This window comes from Pipistrellus hanaki (assembly GCF_964339955.1).
Source record: "Pipistrellus hanaki genome assembly, chromosome: 2".
NCBI classification, from domain to species: Eukaryota; Metazoa; Chordata; class Mammalia; order Chiroptera; family Vespertilionidae; genus Pipistrellus; species Pipistrellus hanaki.
Window position 1 is genome coordinate 141,541,712 of NC_140504.1, and position 27,344 is coordinate 141,569,055.

Here is a 27,344-nt window from a genome sequence, read left to right on the forward strand (position 1 = left end):
AAACCAGTTAGTCTCCTATTTGACTTTTAGCCACTAAGCAGAGGGATAACACTTTTGTAATATGGAGAGAGGTACATCTAGTTTGGATTTCAGTGATGAAACAAATGTTTTATTGGGGAGTGATGAGTATGATTTTATATTCACACTAGAGGCCTGATGCACGAAGATTTGTGCAAGAATGGGCCTTCCTTCCCTTGGGTGCCCGCACTGCCTTCACTCAGGCTGGCGTCGCCTTTTTGCTCCAGCCTGGAGTGGCCTTTCTGCCTTCCCACATGCCCAGAGGCTGGGGCAGTGTGGAATGCATGCATTGTCACTATGGCAACAACATAAGCTCCCCACTCCTGGCCACCTGGTGCCTGCATATACAAATTAACCCGCCATGTTTGTTGGGTTAATTTGCATACTCACCCCTGACTGGCTAGTGGGCATCATGAAGGTATGGACAATTTGCATCTTACTCTTTTATTAGTGTAGATAATGCAGAGCCTAGAAATCACTTAATATCAATATTCTGCTTTCAGGGGTTCTACTTTAATTGAGGAAAGAGAACAAGGAATAAAAATAACTTTATAATATCCAATATGGGGAGAAACTATCTGGCATCTCCAGTCAAAAGCAAAACACCCTATCATATTTCTAAGTAAATGAAGAAAAAAAATAAATTATTGTCATATGACAAACTTTTATGTTACTACTCTTCTAAGGTGATTAAGATATAAACTGTTACTATTTTTAGAATATATGCAGATTTAAAATTTAAGCTAATATTGGATCCTAAAATTAAAGTTTGATATGAAATAAAAACATATTCATGAACAGCTGAAAAAATTTATGCAATATAGAATGATTGGCAAAAAGAGGCCAGTTTATTTGGATGAAGATATATTTGTTTTTTATTAAAATAATTTTTCAAAATAAATGAAATTTACTTGTGACAGCATCTTGTCAGATAATTTTATTCCTTTTAGGAAATTAAGCATAAATAAAAGCAATATAGTAAAGATTCAGAAACTTTGTAATTACCAGCAATTAAATTATTTGGAATTATTATAGTTCTGCATGCTTAGTCTTTGGATTGGTAAAATATGCTTCTTCCATTCAGTGATTTTTAAGTATCTTAGTTCTCGTACCATTCTTCATATGACCTTTGGTTTTTATTCTTTCTTGAGAGTTTGCATAATTTTCAAATTCTTAAAAAAAAAAAAAAATCACTTCCTCTACGAATTTCTCTTGATGTTTTCTTTTGTTCATTTGAGAGGTTCTCTTCCTGTGACTGTAACATTCTGCTTAGTGGAAACCATTACATAAGAAGTGTGCAGCCTAGAGAGCTACCAAAGCAATAAGGGCAGCACCGATACTTAATGACTTAACATACTTCCCTCTGCCTTTCTGTAAAATTTTCACTGCCCATCTTCAGTTTTTACCTTGAGGTATTTATTTTTCACAAAATTTTCCCCATAAAATACATCTGAAAATCTTTTGACCCCAGTAGACTGCATAAGCACTATGAGATAAACCTGGATCTTGGTAAAAATGTAAATTACGAGGTTATGGACATTTAGGTTGCCTTCTTAACATTGTAACTTTTAAGTTAACATTGTGAATTTTAAGTTCATTGATGCTGACTGCCAGCTTTCACATTACCAGTAAATGTAGAGTGTGAACCTGGCTGAGCTACAAAGAAATACAGACTTTTCCTCTACCTCCATCCAGATTCTTTAGGTTTATTAGTCTAATCTCTGCCTTAAAAGATCAGAAAGTACAAAAAAGCTTATCTTCCTAAAAGGAATAAAATTATCTGACAAGATGCTGTCACAAGTAAATTTCATTCAAGCATGACCTTCAAAAGCCACATTTCAGGGTGATGTCATGTCAAGATTAACACCCTATTCCAGCTCATATTCTAAATGGGGCTGCGTAATCTAAAAAACAAACAAAAAATCCCCACCAAAAAAAAGAAAAAAAAAAGAACATACTTTGTGTAAAAATAGCAAAAGAATCCCTTTCCATAAACTTTATCATAAACATGGAAGGCCTTCTTCTGAGGATTTTAAAAGTTACTCTTTCTTTGCTGTATAGTAGAAAGAATCAGGCTCATCTTTATTAAAATTGTAATATTTTTTAAAAAGACCTGTGGTATGAGCCAAGGCAAGAGCAAATGACTAACTCTAAACAAATACTTTGGAAACAAAACTAGGGATTATAAATGTAAAATAAAGAAGGTTTATGGAGTAATGACAAAATTACAATACTGTAATAGTAAATCTGCTCATGGTCAAGAAAAATTAGTTATTTCCATTTTTGCTAAGATAAATGACAATTATAATCACAATGAATGTGAACAATTGTTTACATAATTTCTATGTTAAAAATATCTATTTTATATTTACTTTCAATTTTGTGGTGTATGACATATTTCAAACAAGAAGTCTTTCCTGAAAAAGCAAGAGCATATTTTTAAAAAAAGCCCCTAAAACTTCTCTACAAGGAGACATCTACATGAAATGACTAACAATTTTTATTTATTTGAAGGAATACTCAGAATTAGGGCTATGATGCTGTGTTTTACAAGTGATAAAAATACTAAAACTGGAAAACGTTTTATTGTTTTGCTAATGTAGTTATCAAAATGCCTTTTTTTCTTAAGAAACATTGATTATTTAACATTTATGCTATTATCTTTAATGAGTGCTAGATACAAAGGCAGTAACTCTGGACATTTCCATATTTTTTGAATTTAGGATAATATGATGATAACAAATGGCTTCAATCTATAAACCTTAAAATTCATGTACAGAAATAATAACAGAGGAATAATAAAATGTATTTCTTACCTTTCCAGAAACAATCTTTTCATAAATCTGAATTGGTTGGTCTGCAAAGAATGGGGGGTAGCCAGCTGCCATTTCATAGATTAACACCCCTAATGCCCACCAATCCACTGCCTTATTGTAGCCCTAAAAGAAACCAACACCAGATGTCAATTAGTATTCACTCCACAGAGAATGAAGCCATTGATGACTTCAAAATGACCTTCAAGCATGACCTTCAAAAGCAGTTACTAAGTTATTCAGGATAGAATAAAAAAAAAATGAACAAAACTTATTAGGTCAGGTTTAAATTAAATATGGGAAACTTTCTAAATATTGAAATTGGATATTAGAAAATATTATTAAATTTTCTTTCTAAAATCATTAAGAATATTTCAGACAATAAAATATTCCCTATTCAACTGTGATCCTTTATAATTGTTGCTGAACAACAGAAAGGGAGTAGTACAAAATTATCCCTTGAAGACCATTTTATGCCTATGGTCTTTGGTACCAGGTTTTCTAGAGAATGCTAGGAATGTCAAAAGTTTTGAAGCAAAATAGTAGATACTGCATTTCATAATTAGTAATGGAGTTGACTTCAGAATATGCTTTATCGTTGGATTTTTAGGAGGGTCAGTATACAAAGCAAAGTCCTATCAACTTCACAAGATCTTATGATAGCTAAACAGTTAATGTGGAACCCACTAAATGTAAATGTTGAAATATACTTTATCGACTGTATTGCTTCTCATCTCTAAAAGATATACAGAAAAGGTATTACGAGGACTGACGGTATCTAATGAAAGGAAACGACGTGTAGAAAAAGTGCGTTGAATGTGCACAGCACATGTCCTGAAAGGCGCTGTGAGCCAAATGTACAATGCTAAGGTTATTTTTACATGGGCTGTTTATCCAGTTTAAATTTACTAAAATTAAGATATTGAAGTATTTAAGAAGTTCAAATATTAGCATGTTTACATAAAGTTTGTTATCAATCAACAATGATCAGTGTCGATTGGCACAAAAGATTATGAAAGAACTACAGGCCCGATGCACAAAATTTGTGCAAGGGGGTTGGCCCCAGCCACTGCCGCGGCTGCCTTGGCCTCCGCCCTCACAGCCCCAGCTTCATCTGGAAGGCTGTCGGAAGGATGTCCAGAAGGACATCTGGTCTAATTAGCATGTTATGCTTTTATTATTATAGATTATTATAGATAACCCAATCATGGAGAGGAATGAGCTGAGTTCTTGCCAGATCTTTGTGTATCCTCTTCTCCATACCCCCATTTCAACCTTTTCTCAAAAATTTAGCTTTCCAAACTATTTAGTTTTCAAATTATGAGCTAAAATATGATACTATAAGTAGAGATTTTCTTTTCATTTTTGTTCTGCTTCTGTATGTTTTTTTTTTTTTTTTAAAAGGGAGAAACTAGTATAATAGGAATAGCACTTTGTTTTGCTAATGGAAATAGGCATGAACTTTGCTTAACTCTCTTAACTCACTAATGCTGTCATTCATTACAATATTTTTATTACAATGAAAGTATGTAATGTTGAACCAGATCCTTTTACTAAACTTTATTTCTATTTTGTAGATTGTGTGCTAATGTTCATAATAAATGTGCCAGATGTTTTAATGCCCTAGATATAAAGAATGAAAACAAATCAATAAGAAAAACTAAATTATAATAAATAAATGGGCAAAGGACATGAAATAATAATTCATACACACACAAAGAAATACCAAATGGGTATAAGTATTAAAAAACATCTAATAAAAACATGAGACTTAAAATAATATTTATTTTATTATTTTAAATAATAAGCCTATTAAATTAGTAATGATTTTAAAAAATAAGAATATGCAATGCTGAAGAAAGTGTGATGAAATAGGCACTCTCATCATACGGTTGGCAGGAGTATAAAATGTTACCATCTTTTTGGAAAGCACTTTGGCAATGTGTATCAAGAGGCTTAGGGATATCCTAAGAAAATAATTTAAAATGCAGAAAAGCTTATACACAAAGACCAAAGGAAACAACTTAAATATTCAATGATAGAAGAATGGTGAAATATTTCATGGTTATTTGAAAATGAGCCATTAGAATGATGTTTGCATACTTGTTATCATTCAAGTGAAAAAAAAAACTGAATACAAAACTGTACATTCACTATATCTCAACTATGATAACATGCATATAAATTATATAAAAGTGTTTTTAAAGGCTGCCTCTGAGTGGCGAGATTATAGTTTCTTTTTATTGTTTCTTTACATTTTTCTGTATTTTCTAAATTTTGTACAGTGGACATCTATGAGTTTTATAATACATGTACATTTTAAAAGTTTTGCACTTATTCTGTCATCATATTATAGGGTGGGGCAAAAGTAGATTTACAGTTGTGAGTACATGAAACAGAGTTTATTCATGTATTATTATTTATTACGTATGTTATTTTCCATATGAACAACTGTAAACCTACTTTTGTCATACTCTGTATTTGTTAAGTATAGTTAAAAAAGAAATGTGTTAATAGCAATGATATTTTGATTATAAAAGACTAAAAACTAAAAGATTTCAAATGTGAAAGATGGATCTATGCCTAACCAATGGACACAGATAAGAGCACAGTAGGCCTGAGGTGGGGGGTACAAGATGTCAAAGTGGGGAGGAGGGGGATCTTTGTAATACTTCAAGTAAATCTTGTCTATTCTAACACTTCTGTAGGTTAGCCATTTTCAATTACTCTGGGGTAGGTATTCAGCTTCTAAATGCTGAGGTATGTGGCTTATCCCTTCCTCTTTCCTTGTTCCTATTTGTGCCCAGTTATTGTTAATTTCTCTTTTCTAGCTTTCTCCACCAAAGGGCAGTGGAAAAGAGAAGTTAAACCGTTCTCTCAGATATGAGTACACGTTTCTCTCACCGCATTTTCACTGTTTGGAGAAGTAGAACTGTCTTCAACAAGACTGTAATTATTCAATTGCTGTGATATTTCTTTTCTTTTTTAAAAATATATTTTATTGATTTTTTACAGAGAGGAAGGGAGAGAGATAGAGAGCTAGAAACGTCGATGAGAGAGAAACACCGACCAGCTGCCTCTTGCACACCTCCTACCGGGGATGTGCCTGCAACCAATGTACGTGCCCTTGACCGGAATCGAACCCGGGACCCTTCAGTCTGCAGACCGACGCTCTACCACTGAGCCATACTGGTTTCGGCTCAATTGCTGTGATATTTCTATGTTTAAACTAAAATTAAAAAAACAATAAACATACATTTCTTTCATGTAAATGGTAAAGTTGAAACAAAGAACTGACAACTAGCACATATCATCTTTAGATTTGCCTCTTGTTACTGCTCTCCTGTGACTGGGAATGATTATGAAAAAGCTATGCTTCCAGCTTCAACACATGGATCTAGAGGTCAGATTTATTAACACTGTTTCTGTTAGGTTCAGAGTTAAAATGGATAGTTTATGGGATTAGTGTTAGACTCTATTTTTTTTAGTAATTATGCACAAATAGGTTTAAATTTATAATTTAGATTAAATAAAAATGTAAGATTACGTTAATAAACTGTTTTCATAACAGTCCACACTGATGCATGCCTTCTATCTCTACTTCTTACGTAATGACAGTGTAAGTATACCTTGCTGAGGATTATTTCTGGAGCCAAGTATTCCGGAGTGCCACACAATGTCCAGGTTCTGCCTTTAACTCTTTTGGCAAAACCAAAGTCCGTGACCTACGGAAGAGAAAAAAAAACAAAACGGTGAACATTATTATTTCACAATAAAAGTATTTATTGTACTGAAGGTGAAAGTTTAAAATCAGGGTGAAAAATAGAACCAGGTAAAACAAATTAATTAAATGGAATTGAGACTAATCCATGAGGACCACTACTTGGTGAATATAGTTGAAACAACCCAATGCTGAGTAACATTTCCCATCTCTAACCAAGGAGCAAATGACAACAACGAAAGTCTTAATGAAAGTGTTAGAAGTGTCCCTTAAAATCCAATATATCCTTTGTCATTAATAATCTCATCCGAAGTGCAGCAGCATCAGTGGGGAGGTCTGGTAAGAGTGTAAAAAGGGATGCTCCCACTCCATCGATAGCAGGAATGAAAAGAAAACACTGTCACCAGTCCAGATTTGGCAGCTGCATTGTAGTGTAAAAAGCATGGACGCTGGGGACAGACTGGATTCAATTCTGACTCTACCTGCTCTGCCTTAGTGTCATCAGCCTTAAAATGAGGATAACAACAGTATTTCCACTTCATGGCATTATCAGGATTAAAAGAGATGACAGGGCCCTGTTGGTGTGGCTCAGTGGTTGAGCACTAAGCCAAGGGGTCATGGTTTGTTTCCCAGTTAGGGCACATGCCTGGGTTGGGGGCTCAATTCCCAGTAAAAGGCAGAGGATCGATGATGATGTTCTCTCTCTTCAATGTTTCTCTTTCTCTATCCTTTTCCCTTCTTCTATCTCTAAAACTCAATGAAAAACAAAACACACACACACAAAAACAAAACAAAACACAAAAAAACCATGGTTTTCTAAAAAAAAAAAAAAAAAAAAAAAAAATAGAGAGATTATACATAAGAACATTTGGAATAACACGTGGCATTAAATGAGTGCTCACAAATTTAGCTATTGCCAATTCTTTATGCAGGAGCCTGTGCTCAGTTCACAACCACAGATCACAGGAGATATAAACAGGGTCTATCCTTAAGGAGACATTTTGTTCTAATAGCACTGGAACCGTAAGTTCCATTTAAGCTATTGGGGAAAAGTAATTGTCTTCTCAAAGAGAAAAACATTTCAAAATTGGTAGTTGTCAAATACGTACAGCCTGTTAGCTAGTATTATCTCAAATACGTTATATATATAATATGTTCAGTTCATACCTGGATATAACCTTGGTGGTCAATTAGGAGATTTTCAGGTTTTAGATCTCGGTAGATGAGGTCTAGTGAGTGGAGATACTCAAATGTTAGCACTATCTGAGCTGCATAGAACCGGGCATGGGGTTCACTGCAAAGAAACAAAACAATGGATTTCTGTAAAATGGGTTAACACATAGTAATCAGTAGATTATACAAAAAATTAATAGAGTTGAGGTATTTTGGGAGTAAAATGTATTTTTTTAAAACTATGTAAATAATCTTGTTAACTTCCGAATATTTAGTAAATCTCTAAATTATCTTCAAATAATGCTTCGATATGATTAATAAGAAAAATACAACTTTCAAATTGTCATCATATGTTAAATTACTATTGGCTATAAGAAGATATTGATACTTTTGTAATTATGTCTGACCTTAAGGATGATTGAAAAGCAAATGTGCCAGTTAGATTGTCTGTCACCGTCTTCGCTACTGTTGATAGGTTCTATTTACGTTTCTCACACATTTCAATGCTTATTACTACATAGAAGAGTTCTTTACTTGAAATCATCTGCTGATTAATGCCATTTCTACCTTGTCTGTTCTTATTACAAAATGATATATGCTCATTATAGAAAAAATATAATGTCAATGACAATCAAGACATCCATAATCCCATTTGGAAACCATAGAAACAATCCTGGAGTCAAATTTCCCATCTTCTATGCATGTTTCCACAGACACATAAACATAGGGATAAACTGTATATTTGTGTAAATATGTATAATTCTTACAGACATAGATGAGATCAACTGATAGATCAATGTGACTTTGATGCCACATTCTGAGTATTTCAAAAAGATACACTGACTTTTTAGTCTGAGTTTCTATTTCATCACCTAATGTATACACTGAATTCTGCTAATCTGCCTGAGAAATTGCAATGACTTTCAGACTTGTGTCCTCAATGAATAACCTTAACTAGGAATAGAATTTCCCTCAAGACCACTGGCCTGAATTTGATCTAGTAGGACCAGAAATATAGATTGATTTCAAAAAAGGATTACATATGCTGCTCTTTTTGCTTGTCACTATATTTCCTAGGTACTAGCCTCATACACTTCAGATGCTCATTAAATATTTGTTGAATGAGTAAATATGTAAAGAAAAATACATTTTGGGGGCAATCCTATCTAATAAAGAGGGAATATGCAAATTGACCCTCACGCTGTTGCAAAAGATGGTGGCACCCACAGCCAATAAGGAGGGAAAATGCTAATTGACTGCCCCACCCTCAAAAATGGCAGTGCCCACAGCAAACAGATGGCGGCATCCAGTCCCCTCAGTCCCGCTGGGGTGCCTGCCTCTGGAGTCCCCCAGTTCCCTTAGCCCCCCAGCCACTAGGGACCAGCTCGAGGTGCAGGTAACCAGAGCTTTCCGCTGCCGGCAGTGGCAGCAGTAGAGATGTGATGGGGTGTGGCCTTCCCCTGATTGCAGGGTCACCTCCCACCCCTGGAGGCTCTCGGACTGTGAGAGGGGGCAGGCTGGGCTGAGGGACCGCCCCCCTCCAGTGCATGAATTTTCATGCACCGGGCCTCTAGTACTTTATAACACCCTTCCAGTTTCAGTCCCATTTCATCAATACTGTCACAACTGACATCATATGTTGTATGACAAGGAATGAAAATCTAAGTCTATCATCATGTTTTTATGAATCTAATTACCATCATGAGTCCTGTTTGAACTCACACTAACATGTTAGTAACACCATTATATAATGTACTGAAATAAGCTGGACTTATTCTTGGTTTCAGCTTCATTCTATTAGTGATTATTAAGGAACAGTAGAAGCTTACAAACTATTACACCCAGTAAAGATAACAACCTATAACCTATTTTAATAACTGTGTAGCTTTTATTTATAATAACCTAATGAGGTACAGTATATATATGTTATATATGTATTTTTAAACCTTAACATAGTAACAGCATTAAGGAGAACTAAATTTGTGCAAAACTAACTCTCACAATTTCATCACTATGATATCATTATCATCTTTTCTATATATTTCCTTTTTATCTTTATCCTTATACAAACCTCTTCTCTAGAATTATGTAATATTTGTTCAATAAATACTGATATGTTTAAATTCAACTAATTTTTGCATTTCTGGAAATTCTAATAATAGATTTCAAACAATACTTACTAATGGTAGAATATTTACATTGGTATCATAGTGCTTTGATTTTTAAAAGTCATTATGTGGCCTTTTATTAATGTTTCCATGTAATTATTCATACAGATAAAATATTACTAAATTAAATGAAATAAATTTTTACATTAACCATCACTTAAAATTTTGTTGTTTTTTTTTAAAAAACACACACACAGCAAGATTTAAGGAGAGTAAAGTATTAGTTACCTGAACCTTCCAATTCTTCTTAGATGTGAAAACATTTCACCCCCAGGGACATATTCCATAACCATATATAAATTAGAATTATCCTATACACAAATAGGAAGGATAAAAAAATCAAAATATTTTAAAGTAGCAGCATGTTCAATTAGAAAAAGGCAAATTTAAAAATCCACCTGGTAGATTACTAACATTGGGAAATAAAGATTAAATAAAAAATGCTCTAACTTTTCTACATTGGGACACTCATGTTTCCCCCCTAGTATTCTTCTACAATTTATTCTGGGATTTTTGCTGTTCTTGCTCTTGAAGGGAATACTTAACTTTTAAATAATTAAACAGCGCAGTAATAACTTAATGTTATAGGGTATGCAAAGGAATAACAAGGTTAAAAAATAATTTGCAAAAGTTAGTAAGAACATTTACATTTTATGTACTACATTAGGTCAGAGAAATTAAGAATTTTTAACATCATCAGGAATTCACAGGTCTTTATTTTATTTAAAAAATAAAGGAGGAAAAAGAAAAGATTAAAATGCTTCATATGAATCAATGCTGCAGAGAGGTGACAAGTATCATTTCAAGGAACTGAAAAGCTGCCAACTTAATAAATCTTTTGAAAATCTTTTGAAAATCTTAAGCAGAGGGTCAAAGTCTGCTCTAACTCGTATGAATGAAAAGGCTAGTGCACAAATTACTAAGTGAAAGAAGATAGTGAGATTGTGGCAGAAAAGGCTCTGGAGAAAAAGTAGACATGTAGTTGTGCTGATTTGCCTTGCTAAATATCACTATGGATTTTGATAAATTGAAATTTTTATTTTATAATACAGTCTCATGAAAAATTATACATTTTCCTTAATAAATTCCCCAAGGAGAACCAAAATCTTAAAAAAAAAAATAATAATCTCCATGTTTATTGCCTGGTTTAGAATCCTAGTATAGCTTTATATTTTTTAAAATTATGAGGTGAAAATATTTTATTTGGATATTAATAAAATTTACCTTAAAAGAATACTCCAGTCGAACAAGAAAAGGAAAATTTACTGCCTGTAATATTCTTTTCTCATTCAAAGTATGCTCTATTTGCTTCAGTTTAACAACCTGTAATTGAGAGATAAACATGTTAGATGCATTTAAATGAAATTTCAGTTACTATAATTTTATAAAAAGAAAGTGAAATAAATGTTTTTCATAAATAATGAACTTGGATAAAACAAAATCGCTAGAGTTGGACAAGGAGGGTAGTAATAACTACCAATGAGGATAATTAGATTCAAATGAAAAAAACCTTACAGAAGATTTAAAACTTGGTCTTAAAATGGCAAACTATGATTTTCAGTAAAGAAGCAAGAGCTAAGAAGAATTAGAATTATAATACCTGAATAAATACAAGAACAAGTCCTGAAAATTCAATTTGCACAGCTACAAAAGAGGATACACACTAAAGATTGGCAAAAAGAAAAAAAGAAAAAGAGAAAAAAAAGAAAGATTATGTCTTTATAGCAGATAATTTAGGATTACTCAAGATTTCTCTGGGTTGTCTATTCAATCATGTACATAGCAGAGGACAGCAACTAATCCTAACATCAAGAAGACTGGTTTTTCCTACATGTGATTCTATTTTTAATTTAAGAAAATGTATCTTTAGAGAGATAGAAATAACTATTTTGCATGTGCGTAAGTCATGTGTGATAGAGACTTATGTGGGCTAATCATAGAATTCAAGAAGTTGAACATGGATAAGAAAGGCAATTAAAGATATCACCCAGTAATTAGTATACACAATTATAGTATAAAAATAACTACAAGTCAGAAGATTTGTATTCTAATCTAGGTCTTCTTATTCAACCAGTTGTGTGACTTTGGAAATGCTATTTTAATTCTTAGAATATCAGGGTTTTTAAAAATCTGTAACATGAAGTGGTTAGATCACCACTGTCAACATTCTAACTAGTTACAGAACCCATTAGTCCATTCTTACCATGATAAACTATATAACACTACATTTTTTTTTTTTTTTTTTTTTTTTGCAGTTTCAGGTTCACAGTAGAACTGAGTGGAGGTACAGAGACTTTCCATATACCACCTTCCTCCACACATGCATAGCCTCCCATGATCAACCTTCCCCACCGGAATGGTAAACCTATTACCCTCAGTGAACCTACACTGATGCATATTTACACTCTTGGTATTCTACGTCTATGGATTTGGACAATGTATAACGACAGGCACCCACAATTATAGTGTCCTACACAGTAGTTTCACTGCCTAAAAACCCTCTGTACACCACCTATTCATCCTTCCCTCCCCACTGACCCCTGGCAACACTGATCTTCTGATTGTCTCCATAGTTTTGCCTTTTCCAGACAATCATATAGTTAGAATCATACAGTCTGTAGTCTTTCAGATTGGCTCCTTTCACTGAATTATACACATGTAGGTTTCCTCCATGTCTTTTCATGGCTTGACAGTTCATTTCCTTTTAGCGCTGAACAATACTCCATTGTCTGAGTGTACCACAGTGTTTACTTTTGTATATTACGATATAGTAGGTTTTTTTGTTAGGCACAGTGATGTGTTACCTTATAATATAGGTAATAAAATCTGCAAAAGAGAGGCTTTCTGCGTGACAGCCCTAAGTCAACTATGCAGATATGGGGCATAACAATTAAATAGACACAAAGACGAGTGAGTGTTTGCCTTCATGTTGCATAAAATCTGTCCAGAAATACGATGTATGAGTATGTGAATAACAATACAGTACAACGGCCAAATGGGAGTGATGTATAGTGTTCAGAGGGGAATATACACAAAGGTAAGTAAGTCTGAGTGCTAGTCCATTGGGCTAGAGCTTAGGACAGCACCTCTCAAACTTTGGTAACAAGGTATCCCTAAAAGGCAGAAAAAAAGTTAACAAGTACCCCTAGGGGTTTTGTCCATGTTTTATTTCAAAATTTATAGATCATGTTTACTTCCTAATATTTCTTGTGGTTTAAATACATATATTTAAAAGCATTTAAAAATGATAGTCCGCAATTTCTTTTTTAGCCAAGCACTTGAGGAGTTTTTAATGAGGAAGATAGGTCATATGTCATCACATACTCCCCTACCTGACCCAGCACCGCACCATATACTTCTGTGGGTCCAGCTTCCATCAGAGAAGTCGATGAGAGGGGACAGGTAGGGGGATAGTGAAAAGTAAGACTGGCGCGGAGTTAGGGAGAAAATTATAAAGGCTGCAGAGTTCTGACTTCATTCAATAAACATCAGGAAGCCTTCTGAGGGAGATGATATGATACGATACGGAAAACTGGTTGACAATGAAGAAGGTAAATTAGTAGAAGGTGAAAACTGATACTATGGAAATTAAAATGTTACTGTGAAAGTCCCGTTAATATCAGTGAGGGAGCACGTAGGTGGTGTCAGAAAAGATTTCAGGGATAACGAATACATTTGAAAGGAAAAATCAGCATGGAGTGTAAGAATAGAAATCAGACAAGCCCCGGTCAGCTTCTTGGCTCTCTCATTAGCTGTTTGACTTGGAAAAGATTACTGAGAGAGGTTCTTGGCTTGAAGGCGAGATGAATGTCGCACAATGTTGTGAAGAGTCACTGATATAATAAATGTAAAATGAGTTGTAATGCTTGACACATGATGTGGAATAGAGAAACGGGATTTCCTTAATCTACCGTACGCCACTGAGTGTCTACAGACGGAAGTGGCAGACCTTCCCCACACGCCACGCATGTCTACAGCCGAAAACCTCGGGTATCAACTCTGGTCGCTCAAATTTTAAAATCAGACTTGTGAGTGACATCTCTGGGTTTATAAAGAACATTATGGTAACTTAGGTTCGTAAATATTCCAGCGCATATGGAAGACATGGGGATGGTTTCCGTTTCGGATGAGAGGCAGCTAACTGGTTAATTTCTGTGCTGATTTATGCCCCTCCCCTCACACACCCTAAGATAGGAGAAGCCACAAAGGATTAACTGAAAGACCTCAGACTTGAGAGACAGAAAGGTTATTACAGAATGTTACTTTGTTACTTAGTTTTAGCAAATTAAATAAATTTGGAAAAAAAATCAGAATATAAAGTCTTTGTTGTGATTCTGAATAGATCTAGAACAAGGCCATACAGCAACGATTTTCAACCTCTCATGGCACACACAATCTAATCACCAAAGTTCTGCGGCACACTAAAAAACATTTTTTGCCAATTTGACGAAAAATGTATAATTTTGAATCATTCGCACTGGATAGCTATTGTTGTGTTGGCTGTGATCATTATTTTATTTGACAATAGAGGCCAGCGCCCCTGACTACAGAGGCAGGCACTACATGTCTTAAAAATACTTGTGGCCTGCACACGGGCTGAAAATCGCTGCTGCGGGGAAATGACTTCAAATGGCAGCTGCTCCTCCGGGAAATACTCTTTCACCAGGATTTATTCCCAAGGCAGCCTTCTCAGTAACTCACTTAGCAAGTCACCGTCTTACAAAATATTTTAAAGTGTAAAAAAATACGTTTTGTAATCCTTTTAATATTTTATGACTAAAAGCACATCTTGTTAATTCCTTAAGGAAGGTAACATAAAATATTAGAAGCTGTACAGATAAGAACATTTTAATGACGGATTTAATAAAAATACAAATTCGAAGCATTTCGTTGTTGTTGTTGTGCTACCAACACAAGCGTACAAATCACGTGCCCTCTCTGAGACCCAAATATGTCATCCAGAAAATTAGGGGAAGCACGAGCTGGTCTCTAGGAGTTCCGTGCTCGGATTGCACAAGTTAGAGCACAGGGCGCAAGGATGAGCTGAAAGCTTGGATGAGAGTGTACTGGGCGAGTGCACAGAACACACATACACACACAAAAAGGAATCATCCAGAGCATGGGTCTTCAAACTATGGCCCGCGGGCCACATGCGGCCCGCAGAGGAGTCTGATCCGGCCCGCCAGGTTTTTTGGCAGTGAGCGCAGCCGAGGTGTTACAGTAGGAATTAGTAGTTCATATAGTCCGGCCCTCCAGCTCTCTGAGGGACCGTGATCTGGCCCCCACTTTAAAAAGTTTGAGGACCCCTGATCCAGAGATTGGTAGACGGAAAAAAAATAAAAAGAAAAAGGCACATTAAAAAAAAAAAATGTCCAAGAGGCTGGAGCATAATTAGAAAAGAATGGGGATCCAGAAATCCAAGGTCAAGACAGTTTTAAGGGAGTGGTCAACATGGTTGTAGATTCTAAAAATGTCACATAAGAGAAGCAAAAAGAGTCCATTGGACTTGGAGATTAGGTCACTGGATTGGTTGACCCGTGGCAGAGACATTTTAGTGAAGTAGCAAGAGGTAAGAGATAAATAAGGAGGCAGCTAAATCACTGTGAGTTAAAGAATTAATAGGAAGTGAGTTAGGGATAGTGATTAAACTATTTTTCCAAGAAGCATGGTTAGAAAAATTATGTGAGAGGGCAACAGACAAAGATGCATAATTCTGCATGTGTGTGTAGGGGGGGTGTATTTAATTTTAGAGAGACTTAATAAGCCATTACTGCTTTCATGTTAGAGGTTAGCTTTTTTGTTTGTTTTAGAGATGTGGTTTTTTAACACTGAAAATGTGGTGACCTGAATGGAGAGTAAATGTAAAATATATACCAGATTTTGAAGACTGGTATGCTTAAAATATTTCAGTAATTTTTATATTAATCACATATTGCAGTGATAATGTTGTGGATACATTGGACTAAACAAAATCTATTATTAACATTAATTTCAACTATTGCTTTTTATTTTTTAAAAATAAAGCTTCTAGAAATTTTTCTTATCTATATATTCCAGTAAGCCAAAATGTGATTACTAAGAAAATAGAAGCTTAATATTTAAAGCATGAAGAATTCAGGTATCCTGATTATATATATATATATATATATATATATATATACACACCAATATGTGATAAACACTTAAAAATTACTTTTAATTTTTAACTGAGATACAATTAACATAACATTATATTAGTTTCAAGTGTATAATGATCTGATTTTTAAAATTTTTTTTAAATTAATTAACTTTTTATTTTTTCCATTTTTTTTATTAAGGTATTATATGTGTACAGATCTTACCATTGTAATGATCTGATCTTTAATAGTATGTAGGTTTTCAAGTTTTTACTGCTTTAATTTATATTTTTAATTAAGCAAATTCAATCATCTCAAATAAGAGGGCTTCTACTGTCAATTAAAATGTCATAAAATAAAATGATTAAATTTCTGTTACTTCAATCTAAGGATCAAATAATTTTTTTCCTGTATTTTTCCACAAGGCACAATATAGTAGAGAAGCCTGTTCTTAACATGTTAAATTCAATATTTTGTTAGTAAACATACACATACCTATTATGTATGAATAATTATTGAAATAATGTTCTCCTATATACTAAAAATATAACTACGGTATCATACAGTCATAATAATAAGAATGACAATTAAATGCAACAATAAGATTCTTTGAAGGTGTCAACATTTAAGTCATTATATTGCATCTATTTAATAATGTAGCTGATAAAACTGAAGTTTACTCTTCAAGTGAATGACAACAAAAACACTAACCTTCTGCTTATCTAAGATCTTCATGGCATAATACTGCTCAGTGGCTTTGTGTTTCACCAACATGACTCTTCCAAAGGAACCTGTTCCCAGGGTCTTTTTCCTTTCAAAATCGTCCAGACCGGCATTATTCTACAGATGCATAAAAATAAAATAAGTTTTGAATACTATGGCAACAACAATGGATTTAGTGATAATCAAAATCGATAATTTAATTTATTAACCATCCATTTAAAAATAATATGAAAGGCTATTGAAATTCCAAGTTATTGGTTCTATTTTTCCCTTTGAATAAAAAAAAAAGGATTTAATATTTGAGAATTATATTGCAAAATAAAGCATAATAGTAATGGGAGGAAATAAGAGCTTCAGCTGAAATATTAAAGGCTATATTCCAATATATATTATTAGTAGTGGACTTCTAACAAATTAAGTTTCATATTTTAGTAATTACAAACTGACCAGAGGTACACTGACCAAGACAATCATGAAAGCCACAGTCTTAGTGCACTTGCAAATAACTGCAATGACTAGATAAGCTGAGGGATCAGTGTCCTTTCACTAGAGTTACCTCTAAAGAAAGCACCATTATAACTTAATTTCTATCTTTACAGGAGCTTATAGAACTAGAGAATAACCGCATGAGAGATTCTAATAGCTTTCTCTCTGATGTTATAATGACCCAGTATTACCTAAAACAGTAACAATAGGAAAGAAGAGTTCCTCATGCCCACAAAAATAACCAAGAGTCAGAGTCCCAGAACAATAATCAGCCTCTTTTTTTCCTTGAATGGATGCTTTGTTATAAGCACACATCTTTGTTTGGCTTTGAATATAGCATAGAAGCAAAGAATTGGAAGCATCAATCTATTGAATTTGTTGCTGTCACAACAAAATGAAAATTACTAGGAACAAATTATGTGCTAAATAGCAATAAATAGTAATTGCTGATCCATTTTTAATAGGTTTTCGTTACAAAGATCTCCATCAAATTTTTAGAAAAATTATTTTCAGCCTGTCTAGTGTTGAGCTTGAGAAAGTTGAGATGAAATAAGATTCTTGCATAAGCAAGTGAATCCATTGTAGCTGGATTTAATCTCCATTGAAAACCTTATTTTCATTTCAGATTTATAATGATTTTAAATTGCCATGAGATTCCATGTCAATGCAAAGAATACGTCCCTCTAATTCTGACTGAATTACTTAAATTTATGAATTAACAAGAGGCCTGCGCACAAAATTCATGCAAGGGGCTTGGCCCTTGCAGCCCAGCTTTGTCTGGAAGGTAGTCCAGAAGGACTTCTGGAAGGTTGTTCGGCTGTCCGGTCTAATTAGCATATTATGCTTTTATTATTATAATAGATATTTAATGTTTTGTTTTATCAACATAGATGGATTAAAATGTTTAATATTATTAGTTCCCAACTAAACAATGAAAATAGACTTCATTAATAGACCACAGAACATCTTTTTTTTGCTAGTCATTGCTTTCTATATAAAAATGCCATCTTATTCACCTCCTTAATGTTTCATGTTAGATAATGTCTAATTTTTATACATTTAAATTATGGGTCATGCTCTAAATCTTGATAATGATGGCATCTTCATAAAACATCACATTTATTTAATATTAAATATTTTTTTTAGCAAAAAATACTTGAAAAGATTTTTTTTATGCTAGGATAAAGGTTTTCAAAATTTAATCTACTATTAAAATTCATTACTTATTCTATATCTAAAAAAAGATATTTTTTATAAGTATAGATGACTTTTTATATAAAATGTTTAGATCTCAGTTAAAATCTAAAGTACTTAAATTATATAAAATTTACTTCATCAAAATGTTCATGAAAGAATCCCTGTATTTGATATGTTATCAACAGCCAAATGTTTGGGATTAAGAATTTGAAACTGTACAATAGGATCCCTACTTTTGTAATTAATAAGAATAATAAATATGCTAGCAGAAGCATAAATCAAATTACTATATTTGAAAATATCAAGAGTTTGTAGTAGCTTGAAATTAGTATCAAAATTTATAATCAGGTATTATACTAGAAATTAGTTCCTTCTCCAATTTAAGTATACATAAAATTATTAATAAATCAAAACAATATTATGGCAAAAATTCCCATGTTAACCCTACATTTATTAATGCTACATGTACAATAAATTAAGATTTCTGGAAGCAGTAAATTACTTAGGCAAGAATCGTGATTTTATTAATAGAGAATTTTTAAATCATACATACATGGAAATATTCCTTACCTGAGCAGGGTTTTCCCACTTCTTTAAAAAGTCTTCTTTGGCTTTGGCTAGAAACTCTTTCACTAAAGAAAAACAGAAAAATATTCTTAAAAATTTGTCTTGTAACAACTTTCATATTACATACAAATATTCGTGCTTTAAAAACACACACATCATCTATGGTCACCATAAAACATGTATTTACAACATGATATAATAGAGAGCTATTCCGTTTCTCTAAATAGGAAACAAATATTTTTCTCAAATTTCTAAAAATCTCTAATATCTTCCTATATGGAGATCACTTTGATAATTTCAAATCTAATAATGAAAATCCTATTCCTGAAGATATACCCGGAAGTAATGTAAAAAGGTTAGGATAATCTAGAACAAAATACTGGTAAGTAAACCAGTTGTGATAGTTTAAAAGTCTTTATGCTTCAGAACGAAAAACATCTGGAGAATTGAAACTTGTTGATTTGTCGAGTTTCAAATATAATCGATTTTGACAAAGGGCTATTTTCAGGTATTGGAATTTATATTATTATCAGTTTTTTCTCTACCACGAACACATAAAGAATACCCACAAAGACTTAAAACAGAACAGAACAAGCCACCACAAACAACCAGAAAAACCCAAAGAGCTTAAAAATCTCATTCTAACTTTGGAGCAAACCTAAATGTCTGAACGACTAATTTCAAATGTACACGAAGTAAAGCATTCCAAAACCAGATGCTTATGTAGTGGTTGATAGCCACATTATTTTATAGAGCTGTGGTTTGAAGTTTTAGATTTGTTAAACGATAAGTAATTTAAAAAGAATACTCGTTTTCATTGTCTTTCCACAAAGTTACTAGCAATGATTTCTGTTTGCAACCAACTTCCTGTGTTTAAAAAGAAATAATAGGGGGAAAAATTCCAGAGAGGTAAAAAGGCATAAACGATATGCATTCTTGTTCCTAGTTAGGTATGCAAGCAAAACCTGATTATACAAAAAAAAAAAAAAAAAATTGTTGTAGTCTTTTGTTCAGAAAGCTTCCAGTATTTCTCTGACACATGAATCTATAAATAAAGAAGAAAATAGCAGAAAAAAAGTATTTAAATAATGTTCAAGTAGTAAAAGGCTATGCAAACTGAACAAAGAGTGGCACACTGGCATTTATTCCAGATATACTACAGTGCTGATGATGGTAGTGCTGGGTGATGAGAATGATAAGGAAAAGGCAGAATTGAGAGGCTCATAACTTCTTGAATAAGATAAACCAATAAGGTGGTAGTATTAAAATGAGGCACTTTAAGGTACACACTGTTATTGCCCCTTCTCCCCAGTGTAGTACCTTTCCCAAAACACTGCTACTAACCAAAAAGGCTATTGGCGTTCTAAACCTTCTGAGATTTCAAAATGGGATGTCAGGTACCAAGAGCAGACATTATTTTACTCGTTTATATAAGCTGTCATTTGTATTTTGCTGTTAAAACACTTTCGAAATATCTATTTTAGAAAGTTTGAGAAAAATAAGTTTTAAAATTAGAATTTTCTCATTGTATGAAAATCTCACCCACCAAAATAATGAATCAAACAAATTGAATATAATTATGCAAATTGGTCTAATTCCTCACCCGCCCCCCACTAAGGGGATGGGGTGGGTTTGGGGTGGAAAACTGCATTTTCTTTGAGTTTAGAATTGTTGGAGTCAACCTAATGCTAAAAGTTAATGTACTAGCCACAACTGGTTTTATAAGTAAGATCGGGGGGCGGGGGCGGGGGGCGGGGGGGGGGTGTGTGATGAAGCAGACATATCTGCGCATGGCACTGACTTGGCAATGAGGGCTATAAAATAAAGAAAGGACATAATTTATTGCTAAATGCAACTGTAGTTTTTAAGAGATTCCCAAAATATAACTGATTATTTTCTTGAAAAATATTTTCAGTTATCTTCTATTTATAGAACTTGCACATCAAGTGCAAACTCTCCAGATGCCTGCCTGAGTGCAGATAACTGGAAGACAAGGAAGAGAATCAGAGTAAGAAAACAACCCTAGCATCCTGTTCCAGCTTCTCCGTCACCCACTGCTAAGTGGATCCGGAGTTCAGAAAGCCTCAGTGGTCAAAGGAGAAACAAGGCGGTATTGGCCAAGGATGGTGAACTGAAAGGAAATTTCCCTCTCCTTGCTCGGTGAATGAGCTAGAGGAAAAATTTCTGCTGCTACTTTATTTTGTTCACTGAGAGGACATTCAGGAAATTCTTTGACACATTCTTAGTTGACTGATCAGTGGCACTACATAAAGCAAATAATAGTTTTTAAAAATATATATTTTATTGATTTTTTACAGAGAGGAAGGGAGAATTAGAAACATCGATGAGAGAGTCATCAATCAGCTGCCTCTTGCACATCCCCTACTGGGGATGTGCCCGCAACCAAGGTACATGCCCTTGACGGGAATCGAACCCGGGACCCTTCAGTCCACAGACTGACACTCTATCCACTGAGCCAAACCGGTTTCGGCAGTAAATAATAGTTTTCATAAAAATCTTATATAAAGTCATCAGGAATGGGTATGAATCAAGGATACTAAATTTGGGGAATTATTTCAACAAATAGATTCCCTTTTACAGTAAAGGATAAGCACTAACTACAAAGTCACTAAAGAGTTTCATGAGGAAAACTTGGTTCTGAAGCACTTTGGTCACATGAGGATATATAAACACATAAAATCTCTAGTTTACATGTGCACTATTTACACACAAAGATGAACATAGTTAACTCTTGTAAAAATATCAGTAAACCAAACTACACATCTTATAAATACAGACACCAAACATAAAGTCTTTCACAACACGCCGGATTATGAACAACTCTAACACACAAGCAGTCCAGAACCACATGTATTGGCATGAATTTTATTCTTTTTTAGATGGTGGTGAATTTAAATTTCTAAATGCTTTTCTTTTTTAGTTTTTTCTTTGGTTAGTTTTAGAATTTATATCCACTGATATAAGGTAGAGACAGCTAATTAAGAGAATACATGGTGGAAGAGACAGCCAAATTCAAACCCCACCGCAGAGTTCCCTATAAGGCATAAACGCTCTCAATGTTTTGGGTTTCTTGTTTCTAATATATAATCTACTAGAGGGGGTGGGGAGGTCCCTCAGCCTGACCTACACCCTCTCACCCCTAACTGCTCTCCCTGCTGGCCTGATCGCCCCTAACCGCCTCTGCCTTGGCCCTGCCACCATGGCTTTGTCCAGAAGGACGCCTGGAAGGATATCTGGTAGATGTCTAGTCTAATTAGCATACTATCCTTTTATTAGTATAGATGCCTACATTTTACCATCTAAGCCATTGTGATATCCTGAAGCAGCCACCAGCTTTGGAGCCTGGTGCATCTGAATGAGGATGTTGGCTCTAATACTTCTCAGCTACAGGACCATGGGTACCTAGCTACAAAGCCTCATACAATGATTAGGGTGAAAATATATCTCAAGGAAGGATCTTTCTGCAAATACATTTTGCCCAGTACTGATTTATAATGTGGCAAACGAGGTCCATACTACAAACTATAAGAAGGACTCTCCACATATTAACTTAATTTCTTCTCAGAAGTGTACATTTCAATTATATTTATTTTCCAAACAAACGTATTTTGTCTTCAGTTTGTGTTATTGCAAGAGTCTATCACATTGCGCTCTGAAGAAATCAGCCTACCAAAGGAATCTTTCTGTCACTCAGGGTTGGTGTGTAGGAATGTTACCCACATTCGCGAGAGGAAGCAGCTAGAAACAAAGTGCCAGTTTTTATGCGTTTCCACAAGAACATGAACACACACACCCTCAAAATATCTCTGGATATGTTTATACATAGGACACAGTATAAAAATTATATTACAAAGTTCATTTTAAACATTAGGAAATTTATTAAAAATTCAAATATTGCATATCTCTATTGCATGATATTCAGATACATGACATTCATGTATATTCTTATATAATGAATAAGAGTGCTTTATTAATTATGCTTAGTAAACTTGTTAGATGTTTTGGGGTTCTGTGCTAAATAAATCACATTACCGCTTAAATAAAAAGAGCACATTGCTAGTTATAGTGTGCCATTCTCCAAGCTTAAAAAGAGACGATCATTTGTGTTTTGTAATAAGAGTTCAAAAATTACTGTACAGATTACAACCACCCCAGATGTTGAGTTCTCCAGTCTCTTTGTAATAAGATAAATGCCAACAGCATCCTTTACACCTCTTTATAATAAAAGCGTGGCATTATTTAAACTTTATAATGGATATCAGAAAAGTATAAGGGATACAAACAGAAAATAGAACAAAATAGAATATAAACTTTCTAGGATAAATACCCAATTAAATGCCAGCTGTGTGTTTTTTTTTTGTTTTTTTTTACTCAAAATGTATAACTTATAACAGTATGTTCTTTCAAAAACCATTCGTTAACCCAGGTTATCTAATGTAAGTGGTGTGCATTAATCTGTATTCCGCTACGCTGTCAACTCCCACTGCTTCACAGTGCTATATTTGTTGTTTCTAAAATACCACTAAAAAACTTCACTATAAATCAGTTCTATAGATAAAACAACATAAAGCTAAATAAACCACTTCCTTTATTAACTAAAATGTTTTATTAACTCAATATGCTTTATAAAAATATAACTTTAGAGGAGCACAACAACTTATAAACAAACATGTAAACAGCTCTAAAGGTAACTATATTATTAGTATTAAAAAGTATTTAGTTGCCTACCAGATACTTCTGGAGAAGAGCAAGCTTGTATACAAAAAAAATAAATAAATGAAACAATGATTAAATGACACACATAAAAACAACATAGTAGCATGAAATAATCAATACTCATTTCCCCAGAATATTATTATACAGAAATAAAACAATAACATAGAAACTCAATTATTTGGCTGAATACATTCAGATAGGACATTTTCAAATTAAATGGTAAAGAAGTAAAATCAATAATTACTGTTTAGTGCCCAAATCAATACCATTCTAATTCTTCTTAAAACTACTAGCAAAACCTTTAACTCCTCATAGTAATGATGCTAATAATATTAAGTAACATATATCGAAATATATATCCTATAACTATTACAGTACCATATCTGGACTTCCGTTATTTATTCAAAATTTTACTGAGAAAAGCTAATCTGAATTTTAACACTTTAAAATTACTTAAATTATTTAATAATAAATTAATTGTTTAACTAAATTAAATTTAAATAATTAAATAAATTATTTCCCTCCTGAAAGGCATTCGTGTCGTTCAGGCATTTTACTTCCTTGGTGCTGGTTTAACGATCTTTCTTTCCAGCAACATGTACTGAGCCCTGGTTAGTGGTGCCTGAAACTGAGCTAGACTCTGGGAACACTACAAAGAATAAATGCATCTCCATTATTGAAGGAGAGGAGAAGCTGATGGGGAGATAGAACCATTATCCTGGAATGTGACAAGGACAACTAAGAAAATTATAAGATGCTATGTGAGCTTGAAAGAGGAAACTCTTGGGGAGTGAAGGTAAGGCAAAATAGCTGACACAGCATTTGTGCTAAATCTTGAAGGACAGTTTCTTTGGCACATGAGTTGACGGAGAAGACATTCCAGGCTGAGCTGCTCTTGTGTAAAAAGGCTTGGAGGAAGAAGCGTGGTTTATCCAGGAAATGGCAACCGACTTGTCATAGGTGCAGCTGAGGGTATAAGGCTGTAGCAGAGGGAGGTATAAAGTGTATAGGCAGGCAGGTGTCCGATCATGGAGGCAATTGTTTGTCATGGCGATGCTTGTCAATGTGTGGGAAGAAACTGGAGTAAACGGAGTTATTCATAGTTGCTAGGCTCTATTTCTTCTGGGAAATAGGAGGCAAGATCACTTGCTAAGGAATAAGGGAGCCAGGATAAGGAGGGATAACTGGAGATTAGAGACCTGAATATTTTAAACCTTGATGACTATTTATGTAGTGAATAAAGGAGGGGGCTTATGGAAAGAGCAAGTGTTAGGTATTAAAGCAATTATATTTCTTAATAGTATGTTTTTTGTAATCATAGTTTATAGTATTTTACTGAACAGATTATTATTCATGGGCTCTCTAATCGCTTTATAATTAAATTATTTCATTCTTTACTTATCGAAAGCACAGAACAGGATGGAAACTGAGATAAATTACCTATAAATATACCAAGTTCTATCAACAAAGAACAGTACAATCCTTTCCAAAACCTCTGCAAAGTGAAATAGTTAATTTTCTATACCCCATACTTCAAACACCCACCTCTTTAGAGTTCTGTATTTGTTATTTCTAAGAATACCCTCCCACACACATGCTGCAATACAAATATTTTCAGTAAACTAAATATAAAACATTCTAGTTGTCACAACATTCCTCATAAAAACCAAACATATAGCAATCAAAGTAACAGAATTATTCTGTAAAAGGTGGTTTCCTACCAGATGCTTCTGATGATTTGCGTGCTTGATCAAAGAGAATAAATTAAACAGATAAATATCACATCCAATAACAGGCCCAAAAGAAGTTATCCATCCATATATGTTCACTATTATATTTATACACAGAAATAGAACCAAAAATACTTGAGCATACAAATTCACAAGTGTTTTCTATAAGTATTACAACACTCTCTCTATATGTATATGCATATTGGTATGTTTGTATATACATATATATGTATATATTTTTAACCAACAAAACCTAATTCTAGAAATGTGTTAATGAATTATCATATGCTACTCCTTTAACCTGAAGAGTAATTGTATTCACTTTGCTGAAGGGACACTTTATTTGTTTCACCATATTCCAACATGTTCATTGAAAGCAAATTCACTGTAGCCTTAAAAAATGGTATTGGGCACAAAGACCTTTAATTGCTGTAAGTGAATTTCTGCAGCCGAGTGGATGAGACCATGCCCACTTTAGTAGGTGAAGATATCCAGATGTCATGTACCAAGCCACACATAAGTGCTTGGAAATTTACAGGCAGTAAAAGCTACATTTCCTATTGTGACATTCATCTTACTTCACTCTGCTCTTCTTATGCTCTTTTTAATTGATTCCTTATCAAGTCTTATTTACAAGTGAAGAATATAATTGACTAACTTTCAGTAAACTGTAAAAAAAAATATAAAAACTTTTGGCGAAACATCTATTTAAATGATCAAATTATAAAAAAAACCACATTAACCCAACTAGTGCCTACAAGGACAGAGAGACATACTAGGAATGCACAGTGTACTATACACAACTAATTACATGTACTTGCTTTCTCTCCCAACTCGCTCTCTATTAGAGATGCTGCGGATTTTTTAGGCCATCCAAGCCATGTTTGATTGGAGATGTTCCCTACAGGATTTTGTAATAAAAACTTAAACTAAAAAGACAGTTATAAAATTAATGACCCAGGCAATCTGAAATTTTCTTTGAAATGCACTTCACTTCCATAATTGTTCACTGAAGGCATTTTTTCTCAGAGGAATATCACATGTGCTAAAGATTTTCTCTTTGATTCTTAGTATCCTGTCTTGTTGGCAGGCTGTATAGAGCTAGGAGTGGCTCCCTACATGATAGGGTATATACACTGCCCACTTAACTAGATGGTAATGGCCACCATATCCTTGATGTTCCATATCCTCACAACATGGATTTTTGCTAATCTAATGGTGATTAAATCATACTTCCTGTTAAAGATTAGGTAAATATCTATTTTTAAAGTTTTCTTTTTAAAATAGATTTTTATTCGTTTCAGAGAAGGAGGGAGAGGGTGAGAGAGATTGAAACATCAATGATGAGAATCATTGATCGGCTACCTCCTGCACACACCCTCCTAGGGATCTAGCCCACAACCCAGGCATGTTCCCTGACCAGGAATCAAACCATGACCTCTTGGTTCATCAAGTCTTATTACTCTTTTATTAGATTCATGATGTATTTATAGGTTCTTAGAGCTTTGGTTGATACTGTAAAAGGGAGATTTTTAAAAATCACTGTTTCTGTTTGTTGCTGATGTACAGTACACTGTTGATGCTTATATATTAATCTTATATCTGACAATGCTACCAGACTGTTATCTATTGCCAGCAGGGAGGGCAATTAGGGCCGATTAGGCAGGCAGGCAGGTGAGCAGTTAGGAGCCAGTGATCCTGGATTGTGAGAGGGATGTCCAACTGCCCGATCCTAAACCAGCAGTCGGACATTTCATGAGGGGTCCTGGATTGGAGAAGATGCAGCGTGGGCTGAGGGCACTCCCCCTTGCATGAATTTCGTGCACCAGGCCTCTAGTTAATTATAAAATAACATTCATATGTTCTCTTGAATTTTCTATATAGACAATCACATA

The 27,344-nt window shown here is 34.0% G+C and overlaps 1 protein-coding gene across 3 annotated transcripts in view; it reads right to left on the minus strand.

Moving 5' to 3' along the window:
• Window positions 1–27,344, minus strand: part of PRKACB (protein kinase cAMP-activated catalytic subunit beta) — a 100,300-nt gene that overhangs the window by 18,589 nt on the left and 54,367 nt on the right. For 2 of the 3 annotated variants that reach the window (XM_084873214.1, XM_084873215.1), the window contains 7 exons: window positions 18,986–19,047; window positions 16,721–16,849; window positions 11,118–11,216; window positions 10,122–10,204; window positions 7,720–7,846; window positions 6,461–6,556; window positions 2,835–2,957 (listed from right to left, as the gene is read on the minus strand). In XM_084873214.1, the coding sequence (XP_084729340.1) occupies window positions 2,835–2,957; window positions 6,461–6,556; window positions 7,720–7,846; window positions 10,122–10,204; window positions 11,118–11,216; window positions 16,721–16,849; window positions 18,986–19,047 (719 nt within the window). Of the gene's footprint in view, window positions 1–2,834; window positions 2,958–6,460; window positions 6,557–7,719; window positions 7,847–10,121; window positions 10,205–11,117; window positions 11,217–16,720; window positions 16,850–18,985; window positions 19,048–23,731; window positions 23,756–25,440; window positions 25,465–27,344 lie in introns of all 3 variants that reach the window. The other variant, XM_084873216.1, reaches the window with a different exon arrangement.